Below are 18,570 nucleotides of genomic sequence, written 5' to 3'. Positions count from 1 at the left end.
GTCGTAACATAATATTGAGCAGGAATACCAATGCTAAATCATATAGGCATTCATCCCTGGAGCCACATGTTCCTTCACTTTGTGAGGTTGTGCTAAATTACGGATGAATTCAATTCAAATTTTAATAATAACAATTGCATCGAATATTTCTTTGGAAATGGAAGGAAAATCACTGGATCAATGGTACTAGGAGGGTGACTGGTAAGATTATATCTTCAAGTGAGCTATCTATTCTGAAGAAGAAAATTAAAATTTAAATGATATGTAAACAGAGCCTGCAGCTAACTGCATCCAACTGTAATAACCCAGATTCAACTTACAACCATCAAAATCTAACCACATAAGGGCACCCAACCTGTCTGTTACCACCACTAGCTCCACACTACAGCTACCTTTTCTAGTTCCATGTCTCTTGTCATGAAGCCCCCACCTGCCAAGAAAGAGGCATATTAATTTTGTCATATGACCATTAACTTTAAACTGTTGCTGGAAGGAAGAGATGGCTTGTTTAAAGAGATCGGCAGTGGCTGGAAAACATTTGCATACTAAGAGACAGTGCCTGGAGACAAGAGAATGGCTCCCTGATCCAAATGGATTTTGATCACCAGACATTGAATGTGTAAGAAAGCCAGCATTCCAGAGTGTCTGCTAAGATGGAGATTCCACAAACGTAAGAGTTTGTTAAAACAGCTAGTCACATGACTAACCTGCTGGCCCAGGTTTTTGTTTGAACTGTTCACAACACAGTTTGGGTCAGATTGCAACTGAACTTGGAAGAAGAGAGCCCCTCTCCTGGTCACTTAAACCTCAAAAGAGAAAAAACTCCTACATCAAAACAAGTTTTAAAGCATGCACTGGGCCCCAACGAAACAGCAATCAAAGACTCTATATTGAACTAAGGACTGTAAATAAATCCCAGCTATTGCCTCAAAGTTTTCCCCTTTATTCTTTCTACTTTTCTGTCTCTATCTGCATGTGTGTTTATCGCATATGCATGCTAGTGTGGTTGCGTCACATATTCATAGTCGTTAACCGAATTAGAGTTTAAGGTTAATAAACTTCCACATTTCTTGTTTAAATCTAAGAAAACCTGTCTGATTGATTTCTTTGCCTTACAATTGGAAAGCAGTGAACAAGGATTCACTGAATGGAACCTAATAACACCACTGTTTTTAAAAATTAAACCCTGTTACGGTTAAACCAGGCAAAGGCTGAGAGGGAACCCCCAAACCTATTTCTCACCGAGTCGTAACCTCAGACATGATTATGTGCAATAGACCCAATGGGGTTACTACTGAAGTGGAGTCTCTGTTGCCATGTATGCAAATGTGGCAGCCAATGTAGGCACAGCAAGATCCCACAAATGAATGAGCAGTGAATCTATTTTTGTTGTAGCTGGTTGAGAGAGGGTTGTTGGCCTTCTTCATTTAGTACCATGGGATCATCTATGTGATGTATCTGAGCAGTTGGTTGGACCCGCAGTTTAACAGCTCAGCTAAAGGACGGCACCTCTGGCAATGAAGCACTCCCTTAGTAAGGCATTGGTGCATCAGTCCAGATTTTCTGTTGAAGTCCAGTATTGAGACTTGAATCAACATCCTTATCCATCGCATTCTTACACATTTTGATTGAATAATCCTCTGCTTGAAAAAAATGGGTTCTAACTACCCCAGTTTTGCTTCTAATTATATTTCTGGATTTATAATACTCATTCCTGATTACTATTCATCCTCTTAAACACCTGAAGAATTTTGAACATACCTGTTAGCCCTCCCCTTGACCTTCTCTGCTCCAGTAAACGCAAACCTAGATTTTATGGTCCTCATAACTATATTCTCTTATTTATGATATCATGAATTTTCATTGCAACTTGTCCATAACTTTAATATCCTGTATAATGTCATTCATGACTCAATGATAATACTCTTGGCTCTGAGTCAGAAGGTTGTGGCTTCATATCTCACTCTAGAGACTTGTGCACAAAATCCAGGGCTGCAACTTGCAGTGCAGTACTGAGGGACAGCTGCACTATCACAGGGGCCATCTTTCAGATGAGACATTAAACCAAGGTCCTGGTTTCTCAGGTGAACGTGAAAGATCCCATGACACTATTTTGAAGAAGAACAGGGAGTTCCTCCCAGTGTCCTGGCCAATATGTCTCCCTCAATCAACATTACGAAAAAAGCAGGTTATCTGGCTATTATCTCATTGCTGTTTGTGGAATCTTGCTGTGTACAAATTGGCTGCAGAGTTTTCTACATTACAACAGTGACTGCACTTCAAATGTACTTCATTGCTTGTAAAGCCCTTTGGGAGGTCCCGGAGTCATAAAAGACTTTCTTTATTTCTTTCTACAATGGACTATCCAAAATTGCTCACAATGCTCCAACTAGTTTAACATTGTAAACAGATTCCCATTAGCATCGACTTGCTTTGGTGTGAATCTCAGAATCCCATTTACCCTTTTTACAACTTTGTCCATCTGCAATCTGTGTATCTGCATCTGCGTCTAGTTACTTCACATTATTTGTGAACTGTGAGGATAGTGATAAACTTCAGGAGGACATGGACAGACTGGTGGAATGGGCAGACAAGTGGCAGATGAAAGTTAATGCAGAGAAGTGTGAAGTGATACATTTTGGTTGGAAGACCGAGGAGAGGAAATATAAAATAAAGGATACAATTCTAAAGGGCGTGCAGGATCAGAGGGTATATGTGCACAAAACATTGAAGGTGACAGGGCAGGTTGAGAAAACGCTTAATAAAGCACATGGGATCCTGGGCTTTATAAATAGGGGCACAGAGTAAAAAAGTAGGAAGTTATAATAAAACATTGGTTCGGCCTCAAAAGGAGTATTGCATACAATTCTGCACACCACATTTTAGGATGGATGTGAAGGCACTTGAGGGGATGTAGAAACGATTCATGAGAATGGTTCCAGGGATGAGGAACTTCAGTTACATGGATAGATTGGAGAATCTGGAGCTGTTCTCCTTTGAGAAGATTGAAAGGAGACTTGACAGAGGTGTTCAAAATCATGAGGGGTCATGAGTAGATAGGGAGAAATTGTTCCTGTTGGCATAAGGATCCAGAACCAGAGGACACTGATTTAAGGTAATTGGGAAAAGAAGCAACGACAAAATGAGGAAAAACTTTTTTATGCAGCATGTGGTTAGGAGCTGGAACAGACTGTCTGAGAATGTGGTGGAGGCAGATTCAATCGTGGCTTTCAAAATGGAATTGGATAATTATCTGAACAGAAACATTTTGTAGGGCTACGGGAAAAGGCGGGCGAGTGAGACTAGCTGAGTGCTCCTGCAGAGAGCCAGCATGGACACAATGGGCTGAATGGCCTCTTTCTGTGCTGTAACCATTCTGTGATTCTAAGATTTCATTAAGATTCTACTATTTACAGCACATTTCCATTCTCTCTTTTCTCCCCCAGAAGGTACCACTTTACAATTATCTTTCCCAAATCCATTTGGTATGTATCTGCTCACTAACTTAGAGAGGTTATGCTAAGCTTGTATAGAAGCTTGGAGAAAATTGCCCTTGCATGGAACAATGATTAGACCACACTTGGAATACAGTTTTGGTCTCCATATCATAAAAACAATAGAGGCGGCACTCGAGAAGGTGAAAAATGATTTACAGACATAATACCAGAACTGAGAGTTTATACCCATGAGAAAAGAATGAAAGAATGCAATCTTTTCTCTTGAAAAAAGAATATTGAGGGGTGACCTAATAAAGGTCTTTAGGATTACAAAAAGTTTTGCCAGTGTTGGTAAAATTATTCCACTTGAGGAGACAAAAGTAGGGATCATAAATATAAGAGAGTCACTAATAAACCTAATGGCCATTTGCACAATTTCCTGTTTAATATTAATCTCCATTAGTTTTCTGTTACATTCTCCTCTGGTTCTCTTGTAGTCCTTTATTCACCCTCCTTCCTAAATATAAAGGTATAATCCTTGTTACTCTCTAAAACAGCCATCTTCATCTCTTAGTGATCCCACTCTCTCTTACATGATCCCCTTGCTTTTAATATGCTTATAAAATGCATCTATTTGTCCACTCTATGGTCAAATGACAGCAGCAGAATGGGTACTGCTCAAGGAGTTGACTTTTTGTCCTAATCCCATTTACTCCTGGGACTCAATCTTAGTAGAACCACGGGGAAACAGCAGGGTTTCTGGGACTAATTAGAGAGCTTTTACAAAGAACCGACACAGGCATGATGGGCCAAATGGCCTTGTTCAATGCTCTGAGATTCAATGATTCTTTGATGTATGCCTTTAGTTGGTCAGGTTGTTTTAGACTATGCATTTATTTATCTGTCAATGCTTCTCTCCAATTGAGTTGATCTACGTTCCATTTTCTCCTCTTATATTTACTCTTTCCCAGATATTGAGTGTTCCTTTCTGTATTACCCAGAGCAGGACTAATAATCCAACTTTTCTCATTATGACTTGTAACTTACTGACATACAAAACTCTCTTCAATACATGCAATTAATTCCTACCCACTCTGACCATTACCGGTAGTTTCAGCCCAGCTGACCTCCACGGTTAAAGTTCCCTTATTATTACAGCGGTATTGTTTCTGCAAATACAGAATCTTGAGAATTGCTCGACAAGGAAGGGGCAAGATCCATCCATTTTGCATACTACCCTCCTGTTAGTTGCATGATACAATAATAATGGAGTTGTTGACTAATCATAGCTATTAATCTCCATCAATTAGTTTATAACAGGCCCAGAAATGAGGCGAGAAAAACCTCCACTGTTGAAGAGCTTTGGGAACCATAGACCCAAAGTCACCCTGTTCCTCCCAAGCCTGCTAAACTTACCACATATTATGTCTCAAATGATTCATACACTGTTATTTTCTGAAAGAAATCTATCTTTTTTTTTATTTGAGTGAATCATAAGTAACAGCTTCCACCATCTCTTAGGGAGCTTGTTCCAGAGATTGACCGCTCACTCACTGAAATGTTAGCAGGCATTTTAACATTCCCACAATGGGTGGAAGCATGTCGGGTGGGAGAGATATGTCAACCAATTTGTGAAACCCGATCCCAGCTCACCTCGAAGACGCCTGCTTCCGTTTAACAATGGCGGATTTGAAGGCACTGAGGTAACTGGCTCTGGAGAGGCGGGGCTGTCATTATAATATTTTAATGAGGCGCTACTCCTGATATTTTGGCAGGGATTTGAATTTAACGCCTCCTGCACAGGTTTCCCAGGGCTGTGAGAAACCCAGCAGCTGAAGAGGGGGGCGGGATCAGCCGGATCCAGAAGCGTGAGCACGTTTTATGGCACTGCTTGTGGGCCGGGAGGAGCAGGAGTGCTTCCCCCACCTTCACCCTACTTCCAGCCCAGACAAATACTCAGCCTTAGCCGACCAATCTCTTCCCCTGTGATTGCCATGACAACCACCCCCCACCACCCCCCCCCCCCCCACCCACTAACCTGTGGTTTTGCTGGGAACCATCCGTGGGAATGGGATAAAAAAAACGAGGTCCTGTCATTAAATTTGGCAGCACCCCCTTGGATTTCTGGGTTTCTCCACCGACACACTCTCCCCTGCTCCTTCCCTGCCTCCTCACAAATATCAGGACTGTTGTTTCCGCAGATTTGTTTTTGCATTTATCCTCCTTCTGAATGGTCTACAGATTGCTTCATTTTTTTCTTGCTGTTTGGCAGTCTACAATCAATGCCACAATATTGCAGGCTCCTTATTTTCACTCGCTCCACCTTTAACAGTACCTGTTCTAACACTGTAATTTAGCGATAGGGTGGATAAATATACAGGCACTAGCCGAGGTGTAAAATTTTCCAGAGTCTTTGACAACTGCTGCCTAATAGTTGAAGAATTGCTATATTCATAAGTTTACAATATAACTCGAAGCCTTGCCTGACTTTGCAAAAACTCTACAGGGATTGCTTAAGATTCATGAGCTGCAAGGGGAAGAAATCATTTGAAGTGTGCATTCAGACTGCTACTAAAAGCAGAAAATGCTGGAATCACCCGGAGTCTGAAGGGGAAACGATGAGTTAACATTGGGCTGCAGACCAAAGTTCTGACGACAGAATTGTCTGTTTTTATTTCAGATTTTCACTTTTACTGCCCGTCTTATACAAATTATCAATTCGAATGTAAGGGGCTGGGTGTGTCTGAAGAGGCAGTCTCACAAATACTAGACTATCCAATTATAATAATCAGCAACATGATTAAAAAAATTAATCAACCACATTTTTGGTGATAAAAAATATATTTTAACGATGTAACACTGCCAGGCATGTTATTTTTTGGATAGGGAAGGAAGAATGGTCGAAAGCTAAATATTACATATTGTAATTGCAAAACACTTTGACACAAGAAAATATTGGGACCTCAGGATAGTTAGATTTTAACTCTTTCATAATTTGGTTGGTTTGATTATATATAAAATCAAACCATTATATATAATCAAACTAACCAATAAACACATGTATGCATATATATATATATAAAGAATATAAATACTGTATATATTATACATGTGCATTCTTGTTACATCCATACACACACACTATATAGATCTTATACATATTCAAACTGATCACTGAATTCATGTTAGAATACCAAACAGTATGAGCAATGGTGACACTGACTTAAGAGATGATTTTGAATTAAAAGGTTCTTTTCTTGGGTTGACAGAGGACTTTGTGAAAAGCTCGCCTGAAGTCCTGGTTGAAGATGGTGTAGATGACAGGGTTCAGGGAACTGTTGCAATAGCCGATCCAGAAGAAGAACTTGAAGAGAGTCTCCGGGATCTCGCACACCTCCCGGCAGATGCCGTAGAGACTGTAGCTGAAGAAGAAGGGGAACCAGCAGAGCACAAAGACTCCCATCACCACGGCCAGCACGAAGGTGAACCTCTTCTCCCTGGCCTGAGAAGCTTTGCTCTTGGACATTCTGCTGCCCCGCCGCTTCCTCCGCGTGGAGAACATGTCGAAGGATCGGCTGCTCGACCGGGAGATGCGGCTGGAGCGTTTGGAGAAGGAGTCTGCCTTCGTTGCCTCCTCCTCCTTTCTCTTCTGGATCTTGGAAGCCAGGCGGCCGCCTCCCTCCTTCCTGCGCCCCTTTTCCTCTGAGGTGGAGCTCTCCTCCACCTCGATCTCATCCAGCTTCTGGCCTCCGGGGCTATTGCTGCTACAGTGGCCGTTCTCCCTCTCCCCGTTAGCCTTGAAGGAGGCGCCCCTGCTCGGAGCATCCTCGGTCTGGGACGAGCCTTCGGGGCCGTTCCTCTTCACCGACAAGCTCCTGGTCCTGTCCTTGGCCACCTGGTAGATCCTGATGTACACCAGGATCATGATAACACAGGGGGCGAAGAAGGAGCCTATGCAGGAGAGTAGGATGTACCAAGTGTCATCATTGATCTTACAGGCTGGGTATGTTTCATCCTGCATGTGTCTGTCCATGGAGATCAAAGGGGGGAATGAAATCACCGCCGAAATGAGCCACACGATAACAATAGCACATTTGATTCTCCGGGGGGTCCTCTTGAGATTGTATTCCACAGCTTTGATGATAGACCAGTATCTGTCCAAGCTTATTGCACAGAGGTGCACGATTGAGGAGGTGCAAAACAGGACGTCCAGAGCCAGGTAGATATCACACCAGACCGTCCCAAAATACCAGTAGCCCATGAGCTCGTTGGCCAAAGAGAAGGGGATGATCAAAGTGGCGACTAGGATGTCGGCGCTGGCTAGGGAGACCAGGAAGAGGTTCTGGGGAGGTCTCAGGGCTCTGCTGGTGAACACAGCAATGATCACCAGAGTATTCCCCACTATAGTGAAGAGGATGAGGAAGCCCACCAGGATAGAGAGGCCGACCACAGCTCCCAGCGAGTACTGACCAACGCTGGCTGGAGGGCCAGGGAAGAAGAACTGAGACACATTGAAGCCACTGGCGTTTGCTGGCACCGCCATCCTTAGCAATGGGCTACAGTCCGGTCGGCATGACTTGATCAGGCGCAAAACGCGATGCAAACCAAAAGAAGTGAACTGTTTTTGCTCGCTGCAATGGACCTTCTTCCCAATTCCCCCAACTTTTCCAAAGGACCATTCTGCTTCCCACCCAGACTGTGGTCTGAAGAGTTGACGTTCCTTCCCATTTTGAAATGCACGCACTCGAATTCAGACCCAGCCGGGCTGCTGCCAGCTTGATGGATCCTTCAATCCCAGGTGGATGCTGGCTGGAGATCCACCCAGAGCCTGCAGCTTCATCTCAATGTGGGGTAGGGCGGTGGGACGGCGCCCTGATGCCCACCCTGGCTCCTCCTGTATGTGCCTCCCAAGGCGCCGCGCTCTCCCACCGCTCCTTCAGCTCTTCGCAAAGCCTCGTCCCCTTGTCCCAGTGCCTGGGAACCGCGGCCACCCAACTCGGGCACGTTGTCCTCGCACCGGGATGGGGGGGAGCCCGCCCAGCCACCGCTGCCATTGGCGGAGACCCTCCTCCAATCCGACGAGGCCCGCTGGCCGGCAGCCTCCTCCAATTGGTCAGGAGCCTTGTCCATCTCTCCTTAATCCTCCAATGGCAGCGTGCTCCGCTGGATCCCCGCGACTTCCCGGGTCTATCGGGCAGACACACAGACAGATCAAAGCTGATTGCGTGCAAGTTATAGCCGTAACTATCACTGTTCCTTTTCCTAATGATCATTTGCAAAGAAAAAAGAGCAGAAAAAGCAAATAAAAATGTCAGCAGTTTCCCCAGTCAATGCGAACCGAGAGCTCTGAGTGTGACAAGTTGCGGCCAATATGTTCCTTTAGTTTTGGACCGGCAGTGACAGGAGTCCACTGGAGGGCAGATGCTGCCTTACAAAGCAGCAGGAGGTCTTGGAGGTGAATTGCAGCAAGTGCTCTCATCTCCCAGTCTACAGCAGCACGTTTGCTGCCTTCCTGGGAGGAAGTATTATTAAATCCTGTCTCTGATGGGAGAGGAACCTCGAGGCGGGTTTGATGCAGCGATTAGAAACAGGTTCAATTCGTGGAACGAATAATAGAAGATGATGTGGAGAGGATCGGAACAGTTTCTCTGCTTAATCAAATGTCGTTGCTTTTCCAAATATTCCCATGACTACATCAACTAGAATTTCAACCCGTTTATCAGCAAAACCAATCTGTGTCGCCTCGATTGAGAAGCTTCCAATGCAGGCAGCAACAAGGCTTAGAGAATATTAAAGGATTCTAAGTAAATCAACAGTGGTGAGGTAATGGCAAGCTTTGTTTTACAAGTTTGAGTTTCAATTGGAAGGTGGGGAGCGGCGGGGTTGGTGGAGGACTGAGGTTTTTTTAAAAATCCCTTTTAAAAGAATCAAGAGACTGGGATGAGGCAACATACTAACACAGTGAGGATGTAGGAAGTGTTCGATGGCATATTTGTCGGCTGGAAGGGCGGACTTTCAGTTACATAGCACCTCTCACGACCTTCGCACATTCCAAAGCACTTGACAGCCAGAAAAGTACTTTTGCAGTATAGTCACTGTTGTAATGCAGGAAACACAGCAGCCAATTCTCACACAGCAAGATCCCACAACCGACAATGTGATTATCATGTTGATTGGGGGAACTCTCCTGCTCTTTTTTTGAAATCGTGGCATGGGATCTTTCACATCCACCAGAGAGGGCAGACAGGGCCTCAGTTTAATGGCCCATCTGAAAGACAGCACCTCCGACAGTGCTGCACTCCCTCAGTACTGCACTAGAGTGACCTATAATATGTGCTCACGCTGGAGTTGGGCTTGAACCTACAATCTATCTCATTCAGTGGTGGCCCACTGAGCCATGGATGAGATATTTGTGGCCTGGAACAACAAGAGAAGGACATTTAGAATAGTATTTGCCATAATAATACCAACAAAATTGGAAAACACAAGAAGGTTTGAGATAGACTGAGATTAGAGGGTAGCAGTGAAAGAGGAGTGTGCTCAAGTGTTTTTTGTACCCTGTTCAAAAGTATGTGAGAAGTTCTATATAAGCCTTTTCAGGTATGAGATAATATTCAAGTTTTGGCTTTAAGACTTCTTGAAGTGGAAAACAGTTTGACATGAAAGAAGAAACTGAGCTTCTTGGAGACAGTTTTAGAATTGGAAATTTTTAATTTTTTATTTTTTATTTAGAGATACAGCACTGAAACAGGCCCTTCGGCCCACCGGGTCTGTGCCAACCAACAACCACACATTTATACTAACCCTACAGTAATCCCATATTCCCTATCACCTCCCTACACTAGGGGCAATTTACAACAGCCAATTTACCTATCACCTGCAAATCTTTGGCTGTGGGAGGAAACCGGAGCACCCGGCGAAAACCCACACAGTCACAGGGAGAACTTGCAAACTCCACACAGGCAGTACCCAGAATCAAACCTGGGTCCCTGGAGCCGTGAGGCTGCGGTGCTAAACACTGCGCCACTGTGCCGCCCATTATGACAAAATGATGTGGGACATTCATTTGAGGTTAAGGCAAAGATTCAGGCCAACAGTGTCAATAAAGAAATATCATTGGTGAAAGCAAGGCTTGCATTTATACAACAGCCTTCACAACCACAGGCCATTCCAAAATGTTTTATAGCCAATATAGTCATTGTTGTAATGTGGGAAATATTCTAATGTTGTGATAAAGCTGTCAAAGGCTAGTAGTGAAAGTCGTTAGTTAGACTTGCAAATGAGACAGAGAATTAAAAGAAGCAACATAGCTTTACATAAAATGTGAGATAGATCAGGATTTCTTGATTCAGCCGTTGCAGTGGAAGATGACTAGAGATTGTGAGCACTCGGGGCAGGTAATCTGAAGGCTGTTGATGAATGTGAATTGAAATCATCAGCAACAAAATGGATAAGGTTGGATAATAAGCGGAGGAGATTATCGATTTGAAGAAGAAGCACTGTGAGAGAAGGGACAGCATCCTGATGAATGTCTACATCAAGGGAATAAGAGCCAGATGGAGCACAGAGTAATTTGGAAACAAACCAGACAGTTATAAGTTTATCTTAAATATTTAAGCTAATTGGCAAAAGAACCAGAAGCAACATGAGGAACAAATGTTTACACAGCAAGTTGCAATGATCCAGAACGCCCTGCCTGAATGGGTGCTGGAAGCAGATTCAATAGTAACTTTCAAAAGGGAATTGGAGAAACATTTGAAGGGGGTAAACTTGCAGGACTATGGAAAAGAGCAGGAGAAATAAGTGGATTCAGAGCCGACACTGACACAATAGGCGAAATGGCCTCCTTCGGTGCTGCATCATTCCATGATTCTATCTTCAGTGAGAGGTCATATGCTGGTAGCATGTTTAGAAATCCCATCAGAGGCTTTGGAGATAGTACTGAAAACCACACGGGCTTTTTCTTTTATTATTCATTCACGGTATGTGGGTGTCACTGGCAAGGTCTGCCCATCCTTAATTGCCTTCAAGATACAACTGAGTGGCTTACTAGGCAATTTCAGAGGGCACTTAAGAGTTAATCACATTGCTGTGGGTCTGGTTTGGGAGTCACATCCCAAGGGGCTTTAGTGGACCAGATGGATTTTACGACAATCAAGCGTTTCATTACCAATACTAGCTTTTTAACTGCAATGACAATGCACCAACAGTACTTAATTGGCTATAAAGAACTTTGGAAAGTCCTGAGGTCATGAAATATAACTGCACTGTGTAAGTGGAGCTATCAATGCCCGATATAAATACAAGTCTTACTTTTTTTCAGTATAAGGGGCTATGATCCTGTAGTTTTTTTTCGGGAAGAATGCGGTGTGCCTTTTAGGCTGGAAAAAGAGCCGTACTGCTTTAAGGCAGCCAGCTCGAAAGACTAAATCAAAGAATGCATTCTCGTTGCCTTGGATACAGGCACTCGGACTGAATATCGAGAGATACATTTATTACAATTTAATTTTGAGCTAGCATATAGTGCAAACAGCCTGTTCTAACAGGGGACACAGACAGACAGCTGTGTGTTAGCACCTGAAAGAAGAGCTCTCAGCCCACTTAAACTGAAGGAAGAGAATTTAGTCTGTTTATTTATTATTCTCTCCCAAAATACTAAAAAAAAGTCAAACCAAAACAGTGATCTCTGATAAGTTAAACTGAAGGAAAGAAAGTTAGACTGTGACAATCTTTTATCCCTCAAAAATTCTAAAGCCAGATTGATTCTATTGAAAGTGGTTGCAAGTTGTTGATTTACTGTGGTCATCACTGGAGAAGGAAAGCATCACTTACTGCTGGAGTTAGCCTACGGACTATTTTACTGTTGAAGAACCTTTTTCCTCCCCATTGGATGCTGTGAGGACTTCAAGCACCCTTGGACTTTTTCACTTCCAGCAGGAGCGTAAATTTGTAAGGACTCTAATTTTTCTATTTTAAATGTTGTTTATATCTTCATAGTGTTTAAGAATTTAGTTTTTCTAATTAAACAGTTAATTTGTTGATTCAAAGACACCTGGTTTGGTTAGTCTCATTCGGGGGTTAATAGATGGTACAATTTGGCTGAGTCTTTAATTTGGAAAGTTTAAGATGATATGTTAGGCGATCTGTGGAGGGACGGGATTGAATTAACAGTGCGTTTCTTCCACCACAGTCAGAAACATATATTTTGATTGGGGGCGTTGACTGATGCGGTCAGTCGTAACATATTAATTGAGGGCTCACTCGAGATTTGAATCACATATTAATTGGCTTTCTCGTCTCTGGGATAACATATTTAAATTGGGGTTCTGCGTTTGGCATCATATTAATTGCTCTCGAGTCTGGGATCATATCAATTGGAAACTCGATTGTTGGGATCTAAATCTAACACCAATTACAAAGAAATTAAAAGAAGCAGGTTGTTTATATAAGGTACAGTCCATACCATAGTAATGGCATAAGTGGTTGTAGCAGAGTGTTTGGGAAAGCAGAATGTTTCCCTGAGTGAATCACAGAATAACAGAATAATACAGTGCAGAAGAGGCCCTTCGGCCCATCGAGTCTGCACCGATGCATTAACGACACCTGACCTGTCTACCTAATCCCATTTGCCAGCACTTGGTCCATAGCCTTGAATGTTATGACGTGCCACGTGCTAATCCAGGTACTTTTTCAAGGATGTGAGGCAACCCGCTTCTACCACCCTCCCAGGCAGGGCATTCCAGACCGTCACCACCCTCTGGGTAAAAAGTTCTTCCTCAAATCCCCCTCAAACCTCCCATCCCTCACCTTAAACTTGTGTCCCCTCGTAACTGACCCTTCAACCAAGGGGAACAGCTGCTCCCTATCCACCCTGTCCATGCCCCTCATAATCTTGTACACCTCAATCAGGTCACCCCTCAGTCTTCTCTGCTCCAGCATAAACAACCCAAGCCTATCCAACCTCTCTTCATAGCTTAAATGTTCCATCCCAGGCAACATCCTGGTGAATCACCTCTGCACCCCCTCCAATGCAATCACATCCTTCCTATAATGTGGCGACCAGAATTGCACACAGTATTCCAGCTGTGGCCTTACCAAAGTTCTGTACAACTCCAACATGACCTCCCTGCTTTTGTAATCTATGCCTCGATTGATAAAAGCAAGTGTCCCATATGCCTTTTTCACCACCCTATTAACCTGCCCTTCTGCCTTCAGAGATCTAAGGACAAACACGCCAAGGTCCCTTTGTTCCTCGGAACTTCCCAGTGTCAGGCCATTCATTGAATACTTCCGTGTCACATTACCCCTTCCAATGTGTATCACCTCACACTTTTCAGGGTTAAATTCCATCTGCCACTTTTCTGCCCATTTGACCATCCCGTCTATATCTTCCTGTAACCTAAGACACTCCACCTCACTGTTAACCACTCGGCCAATCTTTGTGTCATCTGCGAACTTACTGATCCTACCCCCCACATAGTCATCTATGTCGGTTATATAAATGACAAACAATAGGAGACCCAGCACAGATCCCTGTGGTATGCCACTGGACACTGGCTTCCAGTCACTAAAATAGTCGTCTGTCATCACTCTCTGTCTCCTGCAGCTCAGCCAATTTTGAATCCACCTTATCAAGTTACCCTGTATCCCATGTGCATTTGCTTTCTTGATAAGTCTCCCATGCGGGACCTTGTCAAAGGCTTTGCTGAAATCCATGTAAACTACATCAACTGCACTACCCTCATCTACACACCTGGTCACATGCTCAAAAAATTCAATCAAATTTGTCAGGCATGACCTCCCTCTGACAAAGCCATGCTGACTATTCCTAATAAAAATTTTGCCTCTCCAAGTGGAGATAGATTCTCTCCTTCAGCATTTTCTCCAATAGTTTTCCTACCACTGACGTGAGACTCACTGGGCTGTAGTTCCCTGGCTTATCTCGACAACCTTTCTTAAATAGTGGGACCACATTAGCTGTTCTCCAGTCCTCTGGCACCTCCCTCGTGGCCAGAGCGGAATTAAAAATTTGGGTCTGAGCCCCTGCAATCTCCACCCTCGCCTCCCACAGCATCCTGGGACACAAATCGTCCGGACCTGGAGATTTGTCCACTTTTAAGCCTTCCAAAACCTCCAATACCTTGTCACTCCCTGTGACAATTTGCTCAAGAACCTCACAGTCTCTCTCTCTTTGAGTTCCATATCTACTTCCTCATTCTCTTGGGTGAAGACAGATGTGAAATATTCGTTCAACACCATGCCATAGTCCTCTGGCTCCACCCACAGATTTCCCCCTTGGTCCCTAATGGGTCCTACTCTTTCCCTGGTTATCCTCTTCCCATTGATATACTTATAGAATATCTTGGGATTTTCCCTACTTTTACCAGCCAGAGCTTTCTCATATCCCCTCTTTGCTCTCATATTTGCTTTCTTAAGCTCCATCCTACACTTTCTGTACTCCACTAATGCTTCTGTTGATTTGCTCAGCTTGTATTTGCTAAAAGCCTCTCTTTTCCTTCTCATCGTACCCTGAATGTTTCTGGTCATCCATGATTCTCTGGGCTTGTTGCTCCTACCTATTACCCTAGAGGGAACATGTTGGGCCTGTACCCTCCCCATTTCCTTTTTGAATGCTCCTCACTGCTCTTCTGTAGATTTCCCGACAAGTAACTCTTCCAGTGACTTGATAACTTTAACTGAGAACAAATTAAAAGAATTGGCAGTGAAATTGGGGTTGGATTTGAAATCAGGTGCCAAAAAAGCAGAGATAATTGACATAATAGCCAAACATCTGGCATTAGTAGAAGAAGATGATGATGATGATACAGAAGAAGGGCAATATGAGGAACAAGAAAGGGAATACGAGAGACATGAAGGTAGTAGTTCCGAGAGCGATGCAGTGGTATTGGCTAGGATTCAGTTAGAAAAGAAAAACCTTGAGGCAGAAAAAGAATTAAGAAAACTTGAATTAGAAAAAGAGGAAAAGGAAAAAGAGAAAGCATTTCAGAGAGAAAGCAAAAGAGAAGAAAGGGACTTCATGCTAAATGAGATGGAACTAAGACAAAAGGGTCAGGATGAAACTGAATTTAGATCAAGACCCAGCGAGAAGTTGTTTAAATTTATACAGGCTATTCCTAACTTTGAGGAAAGGGACGTAGAGGCATTTTTCAAAGCAAGAAGAATGAAAGGCAGGTGGGGAATAACAGAAGTTGACCAAAAATTTTTGATTCATTCATAGGATGTGGGCACGCTGACTGCGCCAGCATTTATTGCCCATCCCTAATTGCCCTTGAGAAGGTGGTGGTGAGCTGCCTTCTTGAACAGCTACAGTCCATGTGAGGTAGGTACACTCACAGTGTTGTTAGGAAGGGAGTTCCAGGATTTTGACCCAGCGACAGTGAAGGAATGGCAATATAGTTCCAAGTCAGAATGGTGTATGACTTGGAGGGGAACTTGCAGGTGATGGTGTTCCCGTGCATTTGCTGCCCTTGTCCTTCTAGTTGGTAGAGGTCATGGGTTTGGAAGGTGCTGTCTAAGGATCCTTGGTGCGTTGCTGCAGTGCATCTTATGAATGCTACACACTGCTGCCACTGTGCATCAGTGGTCAAGGGAGTGAATGTTTGTGGATAGGGTGGCAATCAAGCGGGCTGCTTTGTCCTGCATGGTGTCGAGCTTCTTGTGTGTTGTTGGAGCTGCACCATCCAGGCAAGTGGAGAGTATTCCATCACACTCCTGACTTGTGCCTTGTAGATGGTGGACAGGCTTTGGGGAGCAGGAGGTGAGTTACTCGCTGCAGGATTCCTAGCCTCTAACCTGCTCTTGTAGCCACAGTATTTATATGGCTACTCCAGTTCAGTTTCTGGTCAATGTTGATAGTGGGAGATTCAGCTATTGTAATGCCATTGAATGTCAAGGGAAGATGGTTAGATTCTCTCTTGTTGGAGATGTTCATTGCCTGGAACTTGTGTGGTGTGAATGTTACTTGCCACTTATCAGCCCATGCCTGGATATTGTCCAGGTCTTGCTGCATTTCTACATGGACTACTTCAGTATCTGAGAAGTCGTAAATGGTGCTGAACATTGTGCAATCATCAGCGAACATCCCCACTTCTGATCTTATGATTGAAGGAAGCTCATTGATGAAGCAGCTGAAAATGGTTGGGCCTAGGACACTACTCTGAGGAACTCCTGCAATGATATCCAGGAGCTGGGATGATTGACCTCCAACAACCACAACCATCTTCCTTTGCACTAGGTATGACTCCAACCAGCAGAGAGTTTTCCCTCTGATTCCCATTGACTCCAGTTTTTCTAGAGCTCATTGATGCCATACTCGGTCAAATGCTGCCTTGATGTCAAGGGCAGTAACTCTCACCTCACCCCTTGAGTTCAGCTTTTTTGTCCATTTTTGAACCAAGGCTGTAATGAGGTCAGGAGCTGAGTGGCCCTGGCGGAACCCAAACGGAATGTCACAAAGCAGTTTATTGCTACGCAAGTGCCTGTTGAAAGCACTGTTGATAACACCTTCCATCACTTTACTGATGATAGAGAGTAGACTGATGGGGCAGTAACTGGCTCAGTTGGACTTATCCAGCTTTTTGTGTACAGGACATACCTGGGCAATTTCTCACATTGCCAGGTAGATGCCAGTGTTGTAGCTGTACTGGAACAGCTTGGCTAGGGGCGCGGCAAGTTCAGGAGCACAGGTCTTCAGTACTATTACCAGAATATTGTCAGGACCCGTAGTCTTTGCAGTATCCAGTGCCTTCAGTCATTTCTTGATATTGCGCAGAGTGAATGGAATTGGCTGAAGTTTAGCATCTGTGATCCTGGGGACTTCAGGAGGGGACCGAAATGGATCATCCACTCGGCACTTCTGGCTGAAGATTGTTGCAAATGCTTCAGCCTTATCTTTTGCACTGATGTGCTGGGCACCCCCATCATTGAGGATGGGGATATTTGTGGAGCTACCTCCTCCAGTTAGTTGTTTAATTGTCCACCACCATTCACAGTTGGATGTGGCAGGACTGCAGAGCTTAGATCTGATCCGTTGGTTATGGGATCGCTTAGCTCTGTCTATCGCATAGTGCTTACACAATTTGGCACGAAAGTAGTCCTGGGTTGTCGCTTCACCAGGTTGACACCTCATTTTGAGGTATGCCTGGCGCTGCTCCTGGCATACCCTCCTGCACTCTGAACCAGGCTTGGTGGAAATGGTAGGCTGGGGTATATGTCGGACAATGAGGTTACACATTGTGGTTGAGTATAATTCTGCTGCTGATGGCCCACAGCGCCTCGTGGATGCCCAGTTTTGAATTACTAGATCTGTCCAAAGTCTATCCCATTTAGCAAGGTGATAGTGCCACACAACACAATGGAGGGTATCCTCACTGTGAAGGCGGGATTTCATCACCACAAGGACCGTGTGGTGGTCATTCCTACCAATACTCTCATGGGCAGTTGCATCTGCAGCAGGCAGATTGGTGAGGATGAGGGCAAGTACGTTTTTCCCTCACCAGTTGCCGCATACCCAGTCTAGCAGCTGTGTCCTTTAGGACTCGGCCAGTAGTGGTGCTACCGAGCCACTCTTGGCGATGGACATTGAGGTCCCCCACCCAGAATACATTCTGCTCCCTTGCCACCCTCAGTGCTTCCTCGAAGTGGTGATCAACATGGAGGAGTACTAATTTATCAGTTGAGGGAGGGTGGCAGGTTAGACTTCATGGGGTCCAGAGTCGATGTTGAGGACTCCCAGGTCAATTCCTGCCTGATTATATACCATTGTGCTGCCACCTCTGCCCGGTCAGTGGCACAGGACATTCCCAGGGATGGTAATGGAAGCATCTGGGACATTGGCTGTAAGGTATGATTCCATGAGTATGACTATGTCAAGCCGTTGCTTTACTCATATGTGGCAAAACCCCCTCCCACCAAGGGCTTTTCAGGGTCAACAGGGCTGGGTTTGCCATTGTCCATGCCTCGGTCAATACCAGGTGGTCCGTCCAGTTTCATTCTGTTTTATTGACCTGGTAGCACTTAGATACAACTGGTGCTTTGCTAGGTCATTTAAGAGTCAACCACATTGTTGTGGGTTTGGAGTCAGATGTAAGACAGCACATTTCCTTCCCTAAAG

General features: G+C 44.3%; 1 protein-coding gene across 1 annotated transcript; it reads right to left on the bottom strand.

Moving 5' to 3' along the window:
* Nucleotides 1–6,678: 6,678 nt before the first annotated feature.
* On the bottom strand, nucleotides 6,679–7,980 carry adra2c (adrenoceptor alpha 2C). Its single transcript, XM_068028989.1, has one exon. The coding sequence runs from the start codon at nucleotides 7,978–7,980 to the stop codon at nucleotides 6,679–6,681; it is 1,302 nt and encodes a 433-aa protein (XP_067885090.1).
* Nucleotides 7,981–18,570: the final 10,590 nt, after the last annotated feature.

Source organism: Heterodontus francisci, chromosome 4 (genome assembly GCF_036365525.1).
Source record: "Heterodontus francisci isolate sHetFra1 chromosome 4, sHetFra1.hap1, whole genome shotgun sequence".
Classification (NCBI taxonomy): domain Eukaryota; kingdom Metazoa; phylum Chordata; class Chondrichthyes; order Heterodontiformes; family Heterodontidae; genus Heterodontus; species Heterodontus francisci.
This window is presented reverse-complemented; position numbering and strand designations above follow the sequence as displayed.

What these genes read in the sequence shown, in the direction of transcription:
- adra2c (XM_068028989.1), bottom strand. Translation starts at nt 7,980, where the DNA reads ATGGCGGTGCCAGCAAACGCCAGTGGCTTCAATGTGTCTCAGTTCTTC.